The sequence below is a fragment of the Sorex araneus genome, chromosome 2, assembly GCF_027595985.1.
Source record: "Sorex araneus isolate mSorAra2 chromosome 2, mSorAra2.pri, whole genome shotgun sequence".
Taxonomy (NCBI): domain Eukaryota; kingdom Metazoa; phylum Chordata; class Mammalia; order Eulipotyphla; family Soricidae; genus Sorex; species Sorex araneus.
Genome location: NC_073303.1, coordinates 129,551,657 through 129,573,484, shown reverse-complemented (window position 1 = coordinate 129,573,484; position 21,828 = coordinate 129,551,657). Strand labels below are relative to the sequence as shown.

The 21,828-nt window shown below is 58.0% G+C and overlaps 1 protein-coding gene and 1 long non-coding RNA gene across 3 annotated transcripts in view; one reads left to right on the top strand and one right to left on the bottom strand.

Moving 5' to 3' along the window:
- Positions 1 to 324: 324 nt before the first annotated feature.
- LOC129401963 (uncharacterized) lies at positions 325 to 20,946 on the bottom strand. Of its 2 annotated transcripts, none has more exons than XR_008628467.1 (3): positions 20,806 to 20,946; positions 2,711 to 2,770; positions 325 to 1,406 (listed from the first exon to the last, which is right to left on the bottom strand). It is a non-coding gene; the product is annotated as an uncharacterized LOC129401963 (long non-coding RNA). The 2 variants fall into 2 exon arrangements; XR_008628468.1 differs by lacking the exon at positions 20,806 to 20,946 and adding an exon at positions 17,568 to 17,984.
- The window catches only part of KCNK9 (potassium two pore domain channel subfamily K member 9), a 52,025-nt gene continuing 50,572 nt past the window's right edge, over positions 20,376 to 21,828 (top strand). The window contains exon 1 of the mRNA XM_004618619.2: positions 20,376 to 21,034. Coding sequence (XP_004618676.2) covers positions 20,404 to 21,034 — 631 coding nt within the window. The 5' untranslated portion in view covers positions 20,376 to 20,403. The remainder of the gene's footprint in view (positions 21,035 to 21,828) is intronic.

The window sequence follows — 21,828 nt, the reverse complement described above, 5'->3', positions numbered from 1 at the left end:
GCTTCCCGTGATGTTGGCCCCCCAGCGGGCAGCTGGTGTCCCCTGAAGCCGCCCCCTCCATGGCCAGGAGCAGATCACGGCCTTGGCCACTGCTGACGTACGTTCCCTCTGGGCTGGACAGGCCTGCACTGGCCCGTAATCATCCAGCTGTCACTCTGTCATCTGCAGTCTGCTGCAGAGAGTGAGGACGCACCAACGGCCGCGAGCTCAGGCCTGGCCAGGGGCATGTCCATGCCGCGCCCAGACATGATTTACAAGGGGCTTTCATCAGAGCCAACCGGGCACCAGGCCTTCCTCCTTGGGCACTGAGCACCATCTCTGGAGTCCAGTGAGCCCCGCAGACAGCCCCCACCCCGAGTCTTGCTTTGATGCCCCCCCCCAGCCCGGCCGCTCTCCAGGGACAGCACAGGGCGTCCTTGGACCTGTGTGGGCTCTGGCATGCAGACCCCGAGATGGATCTTTCTAACACACGTGCCCGCCTGGGCGGGTGCAGCCTCTGTCCTGGTGTCCTGGCGTGGGCTGAAAGAACCCGACACAGGCAGTGCTGGGGGCATCCTCCTTCGCTCCCTGATGACCAGTGTGAGGAGCAGAGAAGGGGGAAGGCGTGTGCAGGGAGGTGGGCCCGTGTCCGGAGAATCCAGGGAGGTTGTGTGCAGGTCCCATGAGGCCCCATGAGGCCCAAGTCCCATGGTGGAATCTTGTCAGTCACAGCGGGTGCACCAGCCTCTCCAACCACGAAACCCACAGATGCAAAGGGCTCTTGGGCCTCTCTGTGTAGGGCCCGGCAGCGACCCCCTCCCCACTAATTTGGGGCCCTCCCACAGCTGGACCCCACTGACTCAGAGAATGGAACTCAACCTCCATGTCTCAGCCCCCGATCCCAATGCGAAGCCAGCGGCCTGCGAGGTGTGGGTTAAGTGGAAAGTACACACAGGGCATGGAGCCCACCCCCTCCCCGTGCCAGCCCACTGAAGCCCACGTCCTGCACGGGCACGCACGCTTCTGGGTCCCTGAGTGTCTGTCCAAGGAGCACAGTTGATCAGGGCTGCGAAGGACAGTCAGCTTCTGGGACATGCACTCGAGGGTCGCCGACACAGCCCGTGGAGATCAGGGCACTGACCGGCAGGCAGGGTGGCATTGGGGACAGTGAATGGGGTTTCCTGTCCCGTCCCGGAAGGCAGCCCTGAAGTGGGGCCTCCTGGAACAGGGGGAAGGGCAGGAGGGAGGGACACTAACAAGGCATGCAGGAAAGGGGAGCTGGGAACATCGCGGGCAGTGCCGGGAGCGAAGAAGGTCAGACGGGCTGGGCTCCAGAGAGTGCCAGGGGCTCTGGCTCTGGGGGGGCAGGGAGAGAAGGTCTGAGAAGAGCAGGAACCGCGGAGATCACGGCCCAGGACTTCTCGGGCCTGAGTTAAAAATAAAACAACACTGTTTAAGTAGCCCAATGAACCCCAAGTAGCAGAACATTTAAAGTAAGCGGTGACACCCCACAATGCAGTGCTGGGGACCAGGGACGCTCCAGCTCAGAGCCAAGGTGATCGATCACCTTCAAAGAAGTATCGACTTTGTGGTCACCTGACTTCTCATCAGCAAAAACAAAGTCCCCACGGCAAAGGACTGATCTCCAAGCACGTGCCGACTGACCCAGACTTTGCAACACAAGAATCACCCTCAGCAAGATGCAGAGAGCATTTTCTGTCACCCAGAAAGGGGTGAGAAACAGGGACCCCAGGCAGAAAGACGCTGGTGTAGAGGAAAGTCAGAGTTGCAGGAACAAATAAGGAATATGGTGGCGCCAAGGGACATGGAGCACCAATAACGTTCATTATGAGTCACAAGTTCGAACCTCCCAGAGTTAACACCTATAGCGAGTAACGCAAACATTGGCAAGGGGGAGTGGAATTGCCTTGTTTAAGGTGCTTTAATTTCACTTTCAGAGGATCAGGAGGAGGTAAAGATGTTTATTAGTTTAGACACAGGCTTTCATGCTTTATGGACGTTTCCATTTCTGGGGAAACCACTAGAAGTGACAACTAGCACGAAAGATGTCTGTGTCTTTTCAAGATTCCAGGAGATAAAATCAGGAAAACTGTCATTCGGTTAAAATGATTACAAGAAGTTAAAGGAAAAGGACCAAAGAAATGAATGGAAGTAACAAGAAGTACAATCACAAAATGACACTGTCCTCAATGCAGCTGAGAAAAAGGAGACACAGTTTAGATTTTTTGTTTGTTTATTCTTGCCCGGGACATGGCATAGATGCACCTACCAGAAAGTGACTATAAAACATGTCATAGAAATAAGACGGATCAATACAGTAGAACTTAAAAGATGGTCAAGATAAAAGACTAGATTAAAATCACAAAATCAGCGGGCTGGTGAGAGAGGACAGTGGATGAGGGGTTTGCCTGGCACACGGCTGACCTGGACACAATCCCCGACACCCTCTGTGGTCGCCCAGGCCCTCCAGGAGTGACCCCTGAGTGTAGAGCCAGGATAAGCCCCACATGCAAACACAACAAATAACAAAGTTAAACCACAAAATCAGGTTTATGATGTTTACAAGAAACACTGAAACATAGAGATCCTGAGATGGAGGTCAGTAAAATGGCAGGAAAAGAGGTAGTAGGAAAATTCAAATGAAAAGAAAGGCCAAGTTACTTTTAGGAATAAAGCTAAGAATTTCATGACTGTAAACATAACAACTCACCAGGAGGCCACGATCAACACTGGCAGGGGAGCAGCCGTCACTGATGTTACCGTCGGCCAACTTAGAAACGTCAGAAGCCAGAGAGAGAGGGAAACACAGTCAAAGCATGAAAAGGAGTTCTCCTTTTCAACCATTAAAAAAAAAAGTTTATTTTCAAGGAGTTGTTCACAGTAATTGATACATTCACCATTTCAATGCTAATCCCACCACCACGACACCTGCCCACCACCATTATTTGGAGTTTTCCCACCACCACCCGAGCCTGCCCCACAGGCAGGTGCTAAGTAATTTATTTTGTGTTGCTTGTTGTGAATAATTGACTAAAACTGATCAAAAAAGTTTCCTTAGAGGAAAGTGTGTGAAAATTGTTGTCTCATCTTAGAGCCATTAAGCCCCTGTATTAGAGATCACTAACATGTTGCTAGAGTCTTCTGTGCTAATATATATTTATGTACATATACATAATTTTTTAAACCAAGGTTGACAACCAAATTTTTTATTGCCAGCAAGCTTGGCTTTCAGTCTTATTTATTTTACTTTATTTTTTGCTTTTTGGGTCACACCCGGCGATGTTCAGGGGCTACTCCCTGCTTTGCATTCAGGAATTACTCCTGGCGGTGCTCGGGGGAGCCTAGGGGATGCTGGGAATCGAACCCAGGTCGGCTGCATGCAAGGCAAACGCCCTACCCGCTGTGCTATGGCTCCAGCCCCTTGGCTTTCAGTCTTAAAGGGAAAATGATTATCCGCATAAACAGCAACTAACAGGACATATCACCTCTCACGGCCTTGCAAGACATGCTAAAGGGAAAATGAACAGCAGCACCACCAACAGAACACAATAAAAGCACTCCCCATGAAGGGTCCTGGCTAGTACAAGTTCACGTATAAAGAGGTGGGAACGAGAGCTGGAGAAGCAGGCCGAGATAGGCAGCGAAGATGCAGCTGTGAAATGAGACGCCGAGAGGGCTGCAGGGCTGCTCTGCAGAGCCTCCTCGTGACCACAGAGCAGCCTGTGGTAAGTACAGAGAGAAAACGAGGAATCTGCACCCACTGACGTGAGTGGCCACGCCTCAGCGCAAGAGGTAAAAGGAGGAGAGAGGTGCAGAGGGACCAACAAGCGAAACAGCCGAGGAACAGCAAGAGCAGTGGTGGTGACCCACGCATTTCAGACCAGAGCTGGGACAGGGGCTCTGGGGCTTGCCTGGCACGCGGCAGACCCTGGTTTGGTCCCTGGCACTGCATGGTGCCACAAGCACTGCCAGGAGTGACTCCAGCACCTCCAGGTTGCAACCGACCTTCCCCATGATGCCTATCAATAGTCACCTTAAATGTAAACAAATTATTTTTTTTTCTTTTTGGGTCACACCTGGGGATGCTCAGGGGTTACTCCTGGCTCTGCACTCAGGAGTTACCCCTGGTGGTGCTCAGGGGACCATATGGGATGCTGGGAATAGAACCCAGGTTGGCTGTGTGCAAGGCAAACACCCTACCTGCTGTGCTATTGCTCCAGCCCCAAAGCAAATAAAATTTTAAAAAGATAGAGTGATTGGAGGGGTGCAGCAATAAGACCGTGCTTCCCCTCACATACAGAAGTCACATCAGGTATTGTCACACATCTCCTGTATTGTTACTCATGCATACAATAACCATGGAGGGGTGAGAAAATATTCCATGCAAGGGAACCCCCCCAGTGCAGTTAAGTGCTTCTTGTATCAGACATAAGATAGTCGAAAACAAAGGAAGCAATGAAATATCAGGAGGGATGGTACAGAATAATGCAAAGTGGGTCCGTAAAGAAGATGTAATAACCACTAAGATCTGTGTGCCCCATGCAGGTGCGCCCATAGGTGAGAGGCAGGTATCAGCAGACCCCGAGAGATGCTGGCTGCACTGTAATAGCACAGGACTTTCACGCCTGATGACATAGGTCAGGCAGAAAATCAACAAGGAAACATTAGGGTCTGTGGACATGGTAGAAGAAGAATCATAAAGAATATTCCATCCAAAACAGCAATACCCACTCTTCTCAAGTGCATCGGGGATGATCTCAAAGCATGAAAATCCCAACCTGAGGAATTAGATGAGAAAAAGAAGCAAAATTTATTTTGATTGGAATGGAAACAGCAAAACTACCATTATTTGCCAATGCCATGATATTATACATGGAAAATTCCTAAAGGCACAAAAATTCAACTTCTAGAGATGATAATAGTAGAGTGATAACTTCTCTTGTAAGAAAATAGCACCATTCACAGCAGCGTAAAAAAGAGCAAAATACCTCAGTTAAAGAACTTACATGGAGTGATAGTACAGCAGGTAGGGCATTTGCCTTACATGTGGCCTACCTGGGTTCAATCCTCGGCATCCCATATGATCCCCCGAGCACTGCTAGGAGTAATTCCTGAGTGCAAAATCAGCAGTAACCCCTGAGCATCACTGGCGTGACCCAAAAAAGCCAAACCTAAAAGACCATCCATGACACAGTTAAAAGACATGGAAATGCAGAGCAATGAAGAGACATCTGAGTCAGAGGAATTTTCATGGTTAAAATGAATTTTCATGGTTTAGTTTTAACTTGGTTTAGGGTCACATTTAGCAGTGTTAAGAGGTTACTTCTGGCTCTGTGCTTAGGGATCACTCCTGGCAGTATTCAAGGAACCATGTGTGATGTGGACATTGAACCCAGGAGAGCTGTGAGTAAAGTGCCTTACCTGATATACAATCCCTATGACTAAAAGGGTCATTTTGCCATAATTCTTATCATAATTCCAAATGGCCATCTTCATAAGCTAAGGTTTGTATGGAATTGTAAAAGACCCCAAATAACCAAAGCAATCTTGAGAGAAAAGTGAAAAAAATGAAGGTATTATACACCTTGATTTCAAACCATACTATCAAATTATACTATTCAAAACAGTATGGTAAGGGAATAAAACACGCAGATCAATGAAACAGTATTGAGAGACCAGAAATTAACCCCTACTTGTACAGAAAATGAATTTGTAATGGAAGAGCTAAATGCATACAAAAGGGAAAGGAAAGTCTCTCAAATAAATAGCCCTAGCTATATGTCAAAGGGAGGACTACCATCTTATATCCTACCAAATTGCTCAAAGAGCATCAAATACTTGAATGCAAGACCTGAAACCAGGAAACATGTAGGTGAAATCAGGCAGCGAGCTCTGGCCTCAGGCATAGAGCTGTCACTGTGGGTTCATCTTTAGACACCATAAAAGTTAACCAACGGGGTGACACCAAAGTAAGCCTTCTGCAGAGCAAAAGCTGCCAGAACTGAAAGCCAGGTCGGACTCACAAATCACCCGTCAGAGGAGGAGTTCAGATCCGAAATCTGTAAGGCCCGGCACAGCCCGGCCTGGGAAGCTGCCTGGCCTCCAGGCGGACAGAGCCACAGACGCTTCCCCAAAGCAGACACACACACGGGCGGCCACTCGGCAGCTGCTACTCCTCACCGTCGGGGAATGGCCGAGGCAAGCGCTACAGGGCAGCATAACTGTGAGGCGGGCTCTGGCCAGAGATGGGGGGAGGAGCCTCGGCTCCATGTACACAGAGGTGAGAGCAGCAGGAGCACTGTCAGAGGACTCAGGAGACTCAGGCCGAGGGTGGGCCAGTGGCCAGTCACTGCACCGTGAGAGTTTGTCTAAGAAGGATGAAAATACTGTTCTGAAGCCCCCACCCCGTGTCCTCAATGTCTCTATTCACGATGGCCAGAACCTGGGGAGGGCTGCAACGGGCTTCCGGAGTGAGTGGGTCAAGGTGGTCCATGCGGACCAGCCTGAAGACTGTTGAGAGCTGAATGACCGACACAAGACGACAAACTTGTAGATGATGAGGACAAAATGGTTGTGAAAGCACAGGGGGCAAGGAGGAGGCCTCCCAAGGCGGTCAGCTGTGTGGACACCGAAGTCCTGGCGGTCAATAACATGGAGGCAGAGATGCCAGTGGACAGGGCTGCCACCCTCTGGTCACTCAGTGTGATCAATTTCATGATAAAGCGGGCAAGGAAAAATGCCCCAAAGGAATGTTGCCTCAGGTGGCAGGGGTGCACTTCCATGGGGTCTGCTTGGTGGGAGGAGTCAGAATAAGGCAGGGATCGTGACCTCCCTGATGTGGAAGGTAGAGGAACCACACGCGCGTGCGTGCGCGCGCGCGCGCGCGCACACACACACACACACACACACACACACTTCTTGGGCTCTAAGTGAGAATGGTGGTGACCAGAGGAAGAAGAGGCAGGCAAATGCAGTGGCAAGGGCTGATTCTATGGCCATCAGTGTGTCCAGACCCAACACACAAAGTGGTTGGGGGGCCAGAGTGATAGTACAGCGGGGAGGGCATTTGTTTGTCTTGTATGCGGCTGACCTGGGTTCAATCCCCAGCATCTCTGATGGTCCCCTGAGAACCACCAGGAGTAATTCCTGAGTGCAGAGCCAGGAGTAACCTCTGAGCATCACCGGGTGTGACCCAAAAAAACCAAAACAAAACACAACACAAAGTGGTCGGAGTGGTGGTGCAGTGGGGAGGGCATGTGCTTTGCACGCAGCCAACCCAAGCTCAGCCCCCAGCACCATACAATTCCCCAAGCACAGTCAAAAATGACCCCTGAGCACTGAGCCAGGAGTAGACCCTGAGCACCTACACAAAAAGTGCCACATCTGATAAAATAAATAACAAATTTACATGTACAAAGCAAATCTTTGATACAACAGCAAGGAAAAACAAATAACCTTCTTTCAGAAACTGAAAGATCAAGAAAAATGTTCTTGAAGATACAGAAGATTTGAAAATGGTCACCAGTAAATTCAGTGTGCTGGACCTAGATTAACACGTGGGCCACTGCTGGAGAAATGCATGTCATCAGGCACACACGCTGTGGCCGGCCATCTGGGCAGCACACAGGTGCAGGGTTGCCACCTTACAGAAACAGTCTCTGAGGAAAGGGCGGCTAGACCAGTCAGGAATCAGAGAAGGGCTGTTACAGAGGTTGCGGGTATTCGGGAATTAGTGACCACCTCAGGATAACTCAGAGTTGAAAGAAGAAATAACCCTGGAGAAAGAATGATAGACACTGGTCAATAATGAAAGCATATGTGAAGCTTATGAATGTAGATAAATCGGTATTTAGGGGGATGTTTTATTAACATAAATGCTCTTATTAAAGAGAGAAAAGTGTGGAAATTGATGAACCAGGCGCCATCCAGGAGTGGAGAAAGATGGCAGAGGAGATAGAAGAAAATAGAAGGACATAATAAAGATAAGGCTATAAATTAATAAAATAAGAAAGAAACACACAATAGCATGAAGCCAAAGGTCATTTCTTGCAAAGGCTGATAAAATTGACAAAGCTCTGACCAGATTAAAAATGAAAATAGAAATGGTACAAATAACCACATCACAAACAGAGAGAGGGTGTCAGACCCAGGAGACAAGAATGAGAGGGATTTAAGAGGAAATTATGAAGGACTTCAGACCAATAAACTTGAAACCTTAGATAAAAACATTTCTAGAAAAATGTAATAAATTAAAATTTATGAAATACTAAATAGAAAGACTAACCCTAAGCTATTCAAGAAGCCAAAGTGACAGCTTAAATCTTTCTGCAAAGCAAATGCTGGGCTCAGATGAGTTTTACTCGTGACTTCTACTTCAAGGAGCAAAAATTTTAACAATGTGCAACATATTTTCCTGAATTTAAGAAAAGAGGAAAAACACTCAGTTACTCTTTATGTGGCTATTGCAATCTCGATATCAAATCTGATGAGGATAGTGTAAGAACATTTTCACCCTAAAGCCCGCATCATTTTTATAGAGACAGAAACATTCTCCCCACCAGAGAAACAAATCCTGTACAACCCAGAAAAAGCTTATCCGAAAAGCCATGCTTCAGCCAGCGACACAGGGCGGTCTACACGGGGAAGAGATCTGTGGATCCACTGCCTAGACATAGTGATGAAGAGAAATTGTGTGATCATCCTTACAGACAGGGAAAAGGTCTCTAATAAAAGTCCCTTTTGTATCTAACGTTCCCCTGAGTCCCCAGAAGAACTCTTACCCGTCTGGTTCTAGAAGGAGGCGTCCTCACAGCAAACGCTAGCCTTTTAATATGTGTTGGTGTTGAATTTAGCTCATGCATTTGTTTTGTTTGTTTATAGACTACTTCTAAGTTAAATCATTCAGGGCTTGTCTTTCCCACGCCTGATTTCACCAGCAAATCTTGAGGTTGACACGTTTAAGCAAGTTTTCCTGCACATGGCACGAAGCTTAAACCATTCAGAAGATGCAGAGTTCAGTATGATCTGGGGGAAGAGGTGGGTCTCCCCCGAAGAAGAAGAAACCTTTATCAGTCAACGTGATAAACCCACCCATTTTTAAATTTAAAGCTTTGCTCACCAAAAGATAACATTAAGAATCTGGAAAAGAATGGGTCCTACCTAGAGAATGATAGGAGAGCGTGGCATGGTCATGAGATCCAGCCTGAAATAATAAAGTCACATGTCACCACGCATAGAGAAGAACGGGCAGTAGGCCTGCCTGAGCACACGTGCTTGTGGGTTTACAAGGAGGCGGGGAAGTGGGTGCAGGGAGACTTCTCTAGACGAGCATGTGTGAAGATCTGCCAGGCCCCGGGAAGCAGCACTGATCGTCCCTCAGACCTGGGGACTCACCATCCTGCTCTGTCCATGCCTCCAGGAACCCCAAATGGCCAATGCTCGCAATGGGGCATTTACAGCAGAGTAGCATGATTATAGAAGTGGGGACTAGAAACCCACCACAGGCAGTCTGAATCTGCAACAACACAAGCACATGTCCAACACACACTGTCGACAGAAGAAAGACGGCAACTAGAGAATGCGTGCAATGTGGTTCTCCCTGCACAGTGCTCAAAGGCAAGGACACAGACAAACAAGAAAGTCAGGGTGGGGCACTGGGAGTGGCTCATGCTCCACTGGTTCACCCAGCAGTGGAGACTAAGCTCTCCAGAGTCCAAACCTGAGGTGGCCCTTCAGGTCCATGGAATCCACAAAGGAAGTGATGAAGGAAGGAAGGAGAGATTGGAAGGAAGGAAGGAGGGAATGAAGACAAAAAAGGAGGGGAAGGAAGGACAGAGGGAAGAAAAAAAAGGAACAGAAGGGAAGAAGGTAGAGAAGGATAGATGAGGGAAGAAGGAAGGAAGGAGGGAAGGAGGGAATGAAGGAAAGAAGGTAGGAAGGAAGGGAAAAGAATGGCTAGAAAAGGGAGGGAAAGGAAGGACAGAGGGGAGAAAGGAAAGGAAGGAAAGGGAAGAAGGAAGAGAGGGATAGGTGAGGAAGGAAGGGAGGAGTGAGAGAAGAGAGGGAGGGAAGGGAGGACGGGAAAAGGAAGAGAAAGTGAGGAGGGAAGGAAAAGGAGAAAGCAAAGAGAAAGCAAAGACCCTTTGGCACGGGCTCAGAGATCGATAAAGAATCCTCCCTCTCCGCCTTTAGAATCTAGTTTGCCATTTCAAACCTGCTGATTAATCACAGTGTGTTCCTGGCGGCCGCCCAGGCCAGCGCCGCTGTGCAGGACCAGGAGCCCGTCAGCACCGCGGACAGCAGCCGCCGCGCTGGTAGGGGTGCGCCCTGCAGGGCCCGGGGCGTCCCAGTCTCCCCCATGCCCGGTGCTTTTGCGCCTCCTCTGTTGGATCAAGGCAGGCGTCCTGGCAGGGGGCAGGGAGGGCCCGTGCCCTGCTGTTTCCCCGGGCAAGGCTGGGCCCTGCAGGGCAACGCGGGCTCCCATGGCCCAGCCTCAGTCCAAACAGAACTTCCTCCCCGCTCAGGCCCGCTGAGCTCACATCACGAGGAGGCTGGCCGGCTGGAACCTGGAGCAGGAGGCCTAGGACCTCTGCAGGCCTGCTTTGGAAACAAACCCACACGTTTCCATCTTGGTCTCGGCTTCCCGGCGGGTCAGGCTCCCTCTCACGTCCGAGTTCTCTTCAGCCCTGTCCACTGAAGGGTGCCCCGCCCAATTTCCTAACATCTCACTTCTCCTACACAAGAGTTACTCAGAGAAAAGGGGTGCCCCCCGTGTCCCCACACTGTACCAAAGGGCCATGGAGTGATGCCCAGGGAATTGCTGGATTCGATCGTAGACACTGGGTCACTGTCCCCAGTATTGTCATATTACAATTCTGCACGAGACCAGCACGAAATCTCTCTCCTGCCTTTCACTGTGGCACGGAACAGTTCAGTCGCAGCCGTGGGATCAGACTTTGGATGCAGGCAAGTGGCTGCAGGTCTGTCTGGGGACATCTCCAATCACCTCCTCATCTCTGCTGTGGTAATTGGCCTATTAACATTTTCGGTTTTTTTCTCGGACTGATTTCACTCATTTACTCTTTCTCGGAAATCATCCATTTCCCTGCGGCTGTCCGCTGGTTATCACAGGGCTGAGTATGATCTTCCCTTGTGATTATTTCTACCCTGTATCTGTAGCTATATTTGCACGTCTGCCTTCTCCTCGCCAGTCTTGCCTCATTTCCTCCCTCTTCTCCGTAATCGGACTCATGAGGGGTTTTCTATGTTACTAGCCATTTCAAAGAACACGTTTTCACTGGCCTTATTCCTCACATTTTTAGGGAGTTTTCTTTTCCATTTGTCTCTCTCCTTAGGTTTGAACGCATTCCACATTACTCATTTCTTTTGGTAGTTTTTGGATTTCCTGAGAAAAGCGCTAATGGGCAACAACATCGACCCCTCCCCTTTCTGATGGAGGATCTTGGGGTGTGTGTCCCCTTTTGGGGCTCTGCGCCCTAAGTTTGATCAATGTATTCCTGGGACCATGGACTCTATCCTTGATTTTTCTCTTTGATCAAAGAGTGTGGTAGGAAAGATTTCCATTTTCAGGAGATAACACACTTCTGACTCCCTGTCACTTATTTATTTCCCCCGCTAGGCCCACATGTGAGACAGAGGGACAATCTTGTTCTTGAGAGTTTTTAAAGTGGATCAATTTCTTGCTGATTATTTGAGCATTTCTACAAGCTTTCTATATTCAAGCGTACATGGATCTAGAGTCTAATTTGCATATATTCACATCTATTGGTTGTGTTTTCTAATTCTGGCATAATTTATTCTTGCTCTTACTGTTTTGTTTTAAAGTTTTGGGGCCACACCCAGCAGTACACAGGGCTGGCTCCTGGCTCTGAACTCAGGGCTCACTCCTGGTGGGGCTTGAAGACCCTCTGAGATTCTGGGGATCAAACCTGGGTCAGGTGCATGCAGGGCAATTTCCCTATTTGCTGAACCCTCTATTCAGCCCCATTTAACATCAAATGTAGAGAAAAGCAGAGGGAACATGCATATATGATCGACGGGTCACCAAGACTCAATGACAGGCACGTCTTTCCTTGTTTTTTTTTTTTTTTCCTGAGATATTCAGGATGAGATTCTAGGTTTTGTGATGTTTCTCCTTGGCACGTCCTGTTAAAGTTTGTGTCTGCAGTGAGAAGGCTATGGCCCCACCTGCCACCAGTCACCATCCTCGGGTCCACAAGCAAGCGGCCTTCGATGACCGTCTGAACCATGCCCACGTTCAAGTCTGCCTAACCACCCATGAACCACTTATTGATTTGCTTGTGTTTTTGAGCCACATCTGTGCTCATGGCTTCTCCCGGCTCTGTGCTTGGGGATCCCTCCTGGCGGGGCTAGAGGTGGCCCCTGCACTCAAAGCCCCCCAATCTGGAGCCCCGGCCCGAGCACAGGGGAGGAGACAGACAGACTGAGACGCAGCTGGCCATCTGTCTGTCCATCTGTCAAAGCCAAGTTTTGGGGGCCTGACTTCCCCGACATTTGTCCCCCTGGCCCATTCTGCCAGGCCCCAGCTCCCAGTGGGCCCCACTCTGGAGATGTGGGGGCGCTCTCCAGTCGCCTGGCTCACCCCCGGGGTTCAGGCTGCCTCTGCCCTCTCCCTCTGCCTTCCCTGGAGGGGGGTGGGGGTTCTACTGTCTCTGTCCTTGTCCTCCTGGGGGTCTGGGAGCCCGACCTCAGGCACCAGCTTGTGCCCAGAAACCTGCAGCCTGCCTTCTCTGAGTCTCAGCCCGCAGGCGGCCTTCTCTGAGTCTCCACCCAAAGGCGGCCTTCTCTGCATCTCTGCCCGCAGCCTGCCTTCTCTGAGTCTCAGCCCGCAGGTGGCCTTCTCTGAGTCTCCAGCTACCCACAGCCCGCTTCTCTGTGGCTTCACACAGCCCCAGGCGCCCTTCCCCGGCCCAGCAGGGCCCCTTCCTGCCCCAGTGCAAATGTCTCCTGGGGGGTGCGGCACCCCTGGCTGCTGCTTCCCAACCCCTCCCTCGATACTGGGTTTCGTTCTTGCCCTGCTCCACGTGTCCCCTCTGCCTGCCTCTCCCTCCTGAATGTGGCAACAGAGGATTTCCACGGATGCTTGGGGGGGCTGGTGCCGGGGCCGCCTCCAGGAGAGCTGGAGTGAGCGGCGCCTACCCCCCCGCCTGGCTTCTGTGGGCTGAGGCTCATCTGTCACCCCTCCAGCCCCACCAGGACCCTCCTTCTGCCCTGCCCCTGCGGCCCAGGCGGGGCCAGCCCCTCCCAGGACCCGTGCCATCCCGTCAGCCCGCTGCTCTTGGCCCCTTGCTCCTCCGGGCCATCTGCTTCAAGCACCCCACTGCTCCTTCTGGAACAAAGGCCCCCCAGTCTGACAGGTGCTGTTGGGAACAGAGGGGTCGAGAAGGCCCCCCGGAAGCCTCCTAGCATTTCTGGAAGCTGCAGGTGGGGGCCCTGCATGCAGCTCAGCGAGCGGTCCTGATCCTGCCCTGGGGCAGCGGGATAAAGTGACGGTGCTGGGGATGGGGCTGCTTGCAAGGGTGCATAAGCATCCATGCACAGACCCAGTGTAGATCTGGGAGGGCTTCCTAGAGGAGGTGTGTAAAGACTGGCAAGGCGATGGAGGCACCCGGTGCCTCTCCCCGCACCTCCCTGGGAGTTGGTGGCATGTAATGATACCAAGGATGCACCTGTGAGCCCCCGAAACAGTGCCAGCGTGGCTGTGTCTGCAGGTGAAATTGGCAGAGGCACGACCAGGGTTCCAGAAAGGAAAACTAAATGCTTCTGCCGGGGTCTGTGACGCTGGTGCCGGCCCCCAAGGGCGCCACATGACGGCCCAAGCTCACTGCGCCTGAGGGAGCTAGCTGTGCCGGGGCCTGTGGCCGGCCGGGCGAGGAGGCAGCGTGCCCTCTGCTCGAGGGGAGTCGGGGAGACCAAGCCCCCCTCCAGGAGCTGCCCTTCTCCCCTTCCTGCACCAGGAGAGATGCCGAGGGGTCCCCACTGCCCCCCATCATGGCAGGGACGAGTCTATACTGGGCCAGCACGCGCCTGGGGGGCTCTGGGGACACAGCAGTCGGGGTGGCCAGCCAGCTGCCGGCGCCTCCCCAGCTGCTGTGCAGTGAGAGCGGACAGCCTGCCTGCACCTGGTGGCCACCCCTGCCTTGTGCCCTGCACCGCCCCGTGTCACCACGTGACCATGACAGCAGGAGCCGAGCACTCTGGGGCCCTTCATGGGTGCCCTGGGCCCACAGTGACCGTCTCTGACAGTCGCTCAGTCCCAAGACGCGTTGGAGACATCACTGCATGGTAAGAAGTGGATGGAGCCCCATAAACGGGCCTTTTCTACGAGTGGCCGCTTACCTGGGGCCCTGGGCAGTGGGGAGGTAACAGGAGGTCACCAACGCCACTGCCTGCCGTGGCTGCTCTGCCAGCCTGGTGGGGCTGCAGTGGAGGCCAGCAGCGGGGCACAGTTAGCCTGTGCGTTGAACCCACTCCTCAGCACGACCAGGAAGATGGGGGGATCCATGGGGCTCAGGACAGGCAGGGGTGGGCATGCAGGCTGGCTGGAGCCCCACATTCATGGTGAGAGGGTGGGGGCAGAGTACTGGAGCACCTGGGCTGGAAGTGGGGTCCCTGTGCCTGGCTGCATCCTGAACCTCCAAGGGCCCATCTGCTGTCAGCTGAGCTTGTCCTAAGAGTTCCTGCCTAAAAGACTCCTCTGGACCACTGGGGGCACAGTTCTGCCTGGGGGTGGGCAGTGTGGGCACAGAATGAGCCTGGGTCCCGTGGCCCGCCCACGTGACTACCCTGAGCCTGGATCCCGTGGCCCACCCACGTGACTACCCTGAGCCTGGATCCCGTGGCCCACCCATGTGACTACCCTGAGCCTGGATCCCGTGGCCTGCCCACGTGACCACGCTGAGCCTGGATCTCCTGGCCTGCCCACGTGACTACCCTGAGCCTGGGTCCCGTGGCCTGCCCATGTGACTACCCTGAGCCTGGGTCCCGTGGCCCGCCCACATGACTACCCTGAGCCTGGGTCCCATGGCCCGCCCACGTGACTACCCTGAGCCTGGATCCCGTGGCCTGCCCATGTGACTACCCTGAGCCTGGGTCCCGTGGCCCACCCACGTGACTACCCTGAGCCTGGGTCCCGTGGCCCGCCCACGTGACCACGCTGAGCCTGGATCTCGTGCTCTGCCCACATGACCACAGCAGCACTATACTCCCAGCGAGTTCAGCACCCCACTGTCACTCGCCCACCATATGCAGGGCAACTGGACACCCAACCAGCGAAAGGTCACAGCCCCATGGGCCACTCTCAGGGACCACTCCCCCTGGCCCCTAATGTCACGTTCCAGAAGCCTCTGGGCAGACAGAGTCGAGCCCAGCCTCAGTTTCACGGCTTCAAGAGCTCTGCTGCCTCCCCGCCTGCCCCCGCCCCCCCAGCCCTCACTCGCTGCTGACCAGGTGGGGCTCCTTGTAGCCTACCTTGGGGACAATCCTGGGCCCAGGGAGACAACTTTGGGCACCGAGAGTGTGTGGGGCTACCTGCCCTCCTGCTTCCCGTGCCAGCACAGGGCACCCCGTCTCCCTCCGGCCCTCCAGGGCAGACTTGGGGTCACGGCTACTGTGGGAACCACACGCCCCCCATGAGCGCTCAGACTCCAGCCTCCCAGGCAGCCTGAGGCTGCACTGGGCCGTGACACTGCTGGCCTGCTCGGGAACCATGTTCCCGTGCCGCCTTCTCACGCCGGCGATGGGTTTGCAAGGAAGCCATGAGTGCCAGACTGCTGGACCTGAGCGCTCAGACGGACCCCCAGGGGCCAGCAGGCCTGGGACCAGGGAGCACTGGCTGCCTGCTGGGAGTGATTCGCAGTGTTGGCACCGGCACAGGTGGGGGCGGGGCAGCCCCCTCGCCCACCCCAGCCCTGCCCCCACTGTCTGAATTCTGTGCTGTCTCCCTCGCCTTCCCCACCCTACTCCTTGCAGCCCCTGCGTCAGGGCAGACCCCAGCAGCCCTGGAGAGCCCTCTGTCCGGCACAGAGCTTTCCTTAGACACTTTTGCACTGACTACTTCCCGCTGTCCTGAGGGGGTCCCGCTGGACGCTCTGACCAATCCTGGCCGGTGACCCCAGCATCAACCCTTGGTTGTTGCCTTACATTCGGGTGCCGCTGGAGACCCTGTGGGACCAGGCTGGCCCCGAGGCTCAGTGATGGCAGTCTGGAGACCCTGCGCCTCGTCGGGCTGAGTTGGGGGTGTTGCTGGAGGGGATGGGGCAGTGGTGAGTGTTGGGAGGGGAAGGAGGAGGATGTTCAGGCATGGGAGATGTGTCTGATGAGGGGACAGGCTGGGTGGCGGGAGGGTGGAGGGCTGGGGCCGGAGGGGGCCAGGCTAGCAAGGCGGGAAGTGCCGGGACGGGCCTGGAACTCCAGCCGGAAGCAGAGGTTCTGTGAGTCAGGGGTGCTCGGAGGAGGTGGAACCTGGAGGGGAATGGGCGGGGGGCTCTAGTCTCCCATCTGCCAGGGTCTGGCTCCCAGGATCCAGGGCTGAGCTGACTCTGGGCCCGCTGTCAGGTTTGGGAAGAGCTGCACCCACAGTTCGGTGTGGAGCCTGCTGCCCGTCAGCATGCTGAAGACTCCTGAGAGGCCCTGAGCTCCCCCGGAGCCCCCCGCGTCCCTGCAGTCTCCGTGACATCAGAGCAGGCTGGCCCGCTGCCCGGGTCTGTCTTGAAGACCCAAGGTCCTTGGCCTCAAAGAATCAGAGCTGCCAAAGCAGGGAGTGGAGTGGGGGGGTCTGTCAAACTGGCCCGGGGGTCTCTCCTACTCACCCCTTATGATCTGGAGCCCAGGACCCAGCCACCCCTCCCCCATCCTTCTGTCTGTGTGCAAAGGTGTGGGCATGTGTGTGACAAAGCACTCAAGCCAAGGGTCAGAATGTCCTGGGAGGAGGCAACAGGGCTGCCACAGCCCTACCCCTGGCCAGTCCCCACCCAGATGTCCGCAGGGGCATCTGGGCATTAGCCTGACAGACCAGCAGAGCACGGAGCATCTGCCCTCTGGGCCTGCTCCTCAACTGAGGTCAGAGTGCATTTCCCCCAACAGGCAGCATGTGTGTGGTCCGAGGGTGATCCCGCGGTAGGTGACAGAGTCCTTAGCCCTCAGGGCTGCGCCCACCGCCAGTGGCAGTGCAGAGAACCAGGCTGTTTTTTTTTTTTTCTTTTTGGGTCATACCTAGTGATGCTCAGGGGTTACTCCTGGCTCTGCACTCAGGAATGACTCCTGGCGGTGCTTGGGGGACCATATGGGATGCCGGGGATCGAACCCTGGTCGGCCGCGTAGCAAAGCAAACGCCCTCCCCACTTTGCTATCGCTCTGGCCCAGAACCAGGCCGTTTTTAGTATTTGATAAGCTGCACCTGTTTTGTCCTAAAGACAAGCGGCCACGGAGGCCCGGTGAGCGCTGCGGGCCACACAGGCTCCGGGCTTGGGGGCCTCGGAGGCTCAGGGCTTAACTGGGCCCAAGCCCAAGAAAGGGTTTTTGCTCACCTGGTTAAGGGGTCCTGCCTCTCCGCCTCGGCACCCACCCGCTCAGAAATGCTTTCCCAGGCCTCTCATTGGTGGCACGGGGGGCCACGCACAGCCAATCACTGTGGCCCCCCGGAATCCTGGGCTCTGATTGGCCACACCTGAGCTTCGCCTCCCTCGGGCTGGGCTGCAGCAGGTATGACTGAGCCACAGGGCGGACAGTGATGTCCATCACAACCTGACCTCGTTCTGGACAGTCAGGCGGCGGCCGCGGCCTGGGCAAGCTGAAGACTCAGGGGAAGGTCACCCCCGGCTCTGCCCCAGGGGCCCGTTCCACGTGCAGGTCAGCAGTGCAGGGCGCGGGACAGGAGCGCGCGGGGACAGTCATCTGCAGGGCCCGTCGCTGCCCTCCACTGGGCCGGCTCTCTTGGAATCCAGGCACTGTGCAGGAGGAGGAAGGACAGGAAGAGCCCAAGTTTGGGGGATAGCCTGTGACCAGCGTCACATCGGTGGGGTCCCCGGGGGAGTCCTGGGGCAAGCTCTGGAGCACATGGCTGCGTGTCCTGGGCACGCGGGCCCTTCTGACTGGCAAGCACGTGCCCTGGTTATCTCCGAGGTCCCTTCCGGCTAACCGCACGGGAACAGGACTTCTGCCTGGACGCCACCGGGACCCTGCGCCCACGGCCCACCTGTAGGTCGGAGTCCAGTGCCCCCTGGCGGCGCGCGCGCACGGCGCAGCCCGACGACTGTGACTCAGGGGTGGCGGGACTGGGGTTCCGTCGTGGGCCGAGCCACCGCGCAATTAATTACCAGTTGCTGGGAATCCTTGTCGCCGGCTCTCGGTGACTCACCGGGTAGCCAGGCTCATCCGCCGAGCGCGGGGGCCTCGGTTTCCAAAACGAATTCTGGGGAGTGCGGCCGCTCCGGGAGGGGCTCCCCGCCCCCGTGTCCCTGGACGCTCGCAGACCCAGAGGAGGCCGGAGGGACAGCGCGGGTGGGGCGGGGTGGGGGGAGCAGGAACAGGAGGGGAGCGCAGTGAGGGTTCCCGTACCCGCCCTGACTCGGGTCTCTGAGCGGCCCCCGGCCCCCGAGCGGTCAAGGTCCCCCCTGGGCCCACGAGTGACACGAGGGTTAAGTCAGATTTGCCGCGCTGAACTCGGCCCGGCTACGAGCCCGCAGGGGGGCGCCCCGCTCCCCAAGTGGCCATCTCGTCCTCGGAAGGGGTCCAAGACAGGTCGCCGGAAAGGGGCGCCCAGAGATCTCTGTGGCCGCGCGCTGCCCACGGGGGCGCCGCTGCTCGGGAGGGGACGAGCGGAGGAGGAGGGGAAGCGGGTCGCGGCGGGCGGGCGCGCCCAGTCGCCCCCGCAGGGCCCGGCTTCCCGCCCCAGGCCGGTCTCCGGAGAGGCCTTGGCGCAGCGGGAACGGGGCGGGGTGGGGAGCCTCCGGAGGGGCCTTCCGAGTGCGCCCCGCGCCCTGCCTTGGGGGACCAACGAGTGTTTCTCGGAAAGCAACAGGGAGGGAACGGGCGCGGGGAAATGTGACGCGCTCTCGGGCGCCCCATCCCTCCTCGCCCGCTGGGGGTGGGGGTGATGGGACTCCCCCCCAACCCCCAGGCCCGCGCCGCCGGCAGACCCCACCCCGCAGGAGGCAGTGCCCGGGCCGGGCTCCGACACGCGCCAGCGCTAGGTGCCGGCCCCGGGAGAGCCGCGTGAGGCCCCCGCCCCTCCTGCCCCGCTCCCTCGGGCCACCGCTCTCCGTCCCCCGCGCGATCCAGTCTCCCTCGCCCAAACGCGGGCGTCTCCAACTCTCGGCCCCGCGTGGCTGCACGCGCTCGCGGGGAGCGTGTCCAGAAGGACCCCCGCCGCCTGTCCCCACCCCCCGCCGAAACCTGCAGCCGGCTCCGCCCCGCGGCCCCCTCGGCCGCTACCCAGCCCTCGCACCGCCTCCCCGCCGCACAGGCCGCCCCTCCCCGGCCCGCTCCGCGTGCGCCCTGCACCTCGCCGGGGCTGCAGTGGGAGCTGCCGCGGCCGCCTCGCCAGCTGGCGGCGGACCAAGCGGGAGGTGGCGCGCCCGGGAGGCTGCGGGAGGGAGGAAGCGGCGGGCGGGAGAGGCCGGGCCTCGGCGTCGCCCGGCCCCCGCCCCCCGCGGGGCTGCCACGCGCGCGCGCACGCACACACACACGGACACACAGGCGCACACACGCGGGCACACACGCGCGCACACACGCGCACACACACCCTCGGGCTCCCTCCGGCGCGCACGCACGCAGCGCCCCGGGCCGAGCAGCGCCGCGGCCGCCTCTCCGGACGCCCGGACGCCGGAGGGCCCCGATCCCCGCGCGGCTCATGCGCCCGCGCCCGGCCCGCAGCTCGGCGAGGCCCGCGGGACCCCTCCCGCCGCCGCCGCCGCCGCGCCCGCCGCCCCCGGAGGAGCGCGCTGGCCGCCCGCCGCCGCGCGGACCCCCGGCCGCCCCCGAGGCCGCCGCGCCGCGCAACCTGCCGCCCGGGGGCCGCGCCCCGCTCCCGCGCCTTGGGGGCTGAGCCCCGCAAAGTTCGCTGCCTCGCCGCCCGCGCCCCGCGGGGACCCCGCCGCCTCGCCGCCCGCCCGCCGGGCCTCGGCCCGCGCCACCTGCTCGGCCCCCTCCCCGGAGACGCCGCCACTTCGCAAACTTTTCCAGCCGCGGCCCTCGCAGGGGGACCCGGGGCAGCCGGTCCCGCGGGGCGCTCGGCGCCGCCGGCCGCTCGCTGAGCGCCCTCGGGCCGCGCGCCCCGCTCCCGCCCCTGCCGCGCCGGCGGGAGCGGGGTGCGGGGGGCGCGGGGGGCGCGGGGCGGCGCGGGGCGCGGCGGGGCGGCCGTGCATGGCCCTGCGCGCCGGGCCGGGCTGCCTCGGCCGGCTCTGGAGCAGGGTCGCGCGGCTCCCGGACGCCTGGGCGCGGCGCTCCGGCCGCCTCCTGTGCCTGGCCGCCTCCTCGGCCGAGCCCGGGCCCGCGCCGCCCCGCGGTGGCGGCGGCCCCGGCGGCCCCGGCGGCCCCGGCGGAGGGCGCCCCCCCCAGCCTCCCCGCCCCCCGCCTCCCCGCCGCCGCCGCTTACAACTTGGAGGCGGCGGAGGAGGAGGCGGCGGCGGCGGCCGCCGGGCGCTGCAGTGGGACGCGCGCGGCTGCGAGCCTGCGGGACATGCCCCCCGCGCCGGCTCCTTGCTGGCGGCCATGAAGAGGCAGAACGTGCGGACTCTGTCCCTCATCGTCTGCACCTTCACGTACCTGCTGGTGGGCGCCGCGGTCTTCGACGCCCTCGAGTCGGACCACGAGATGCGCGAGGAGGAGAAACTCAAAGCCGAGGAGATCCGGATCAAGGGGAAGTACAACATCAGCAGCGAGGACTACCGGCAGCTGGAGCTGGTCATCCTGCAGTCCGAGCCGCACCGCGCCGGCGTCCAGTGGAAATTCGCCGGCTCCTTCTACTTTGCCATCACGGTCATCACCACCATCGGTAAGGACCGCGCGCGCGCCCCGGGGAAGGGGTCCGGGAGGCGACCGAGCGCGCGCGCGGGCGCAGGGCTGGGCATGGGGCCCGGAGACGGGGGGGCCCCCTCCCGCAGCGCCCGTCCATCCTCTCCGGCGAGCCCCCCCTCCCCGGCCTCCCGCCTGCCAGCCCACCTGGTGCTCCGCGCCAGGGCGCTGGCGTCTGAGCCGCCCGCCTGCCCTGCGAGCCCGGCGCGAGCGTGCCGAGAGCCCGGAGCGCGGAGGCGCCACTTTCCCGGAGTGTGGAGCGCTAAGAATAATCCCCGAGCCGACACCCACCCACCCACCGCCCTGGCGCGCCGCCGGCTGGGCCGCAGGGCCCCCGCGCCCCCCCTCACACTTACTACCTCTGGGCGACTTTGGAGAGGGCTGGCCTGGCCCCAGTGGCAGGAGACCCCCGTGGTGGTGGACCGCACGCTGCCCCTCGCCAGCCTTCTGCCCTGGCTGAGCCTGGATTCCAGCTTGCTCCTGTAGCTGCTGAAATTCTGGAGCCGATGTGCCAGCCCCGCCCCCCGCCCCCCCAGGGAGAGTTTGCCAGCCCGTGTTGGGTAGGGGTAGCAGCTTGGTGGCCGCCCAGGGGGCAAGAGGAGCTGCACGATCCAGCCGGGTGGGGTCAGATCTGTTTGCTGGCTGTCCAGAAATTAGGGGCTCAGCCCCATCCTGGGGAGGCAGCCCCCTGGGCCCCACTTCTGAGGGCCCTCCCTATGCCTGGCCAGGAGCCCTCCTGGCAGCAGAGACCCTGGCGGGTGCCTGGCCATGCCC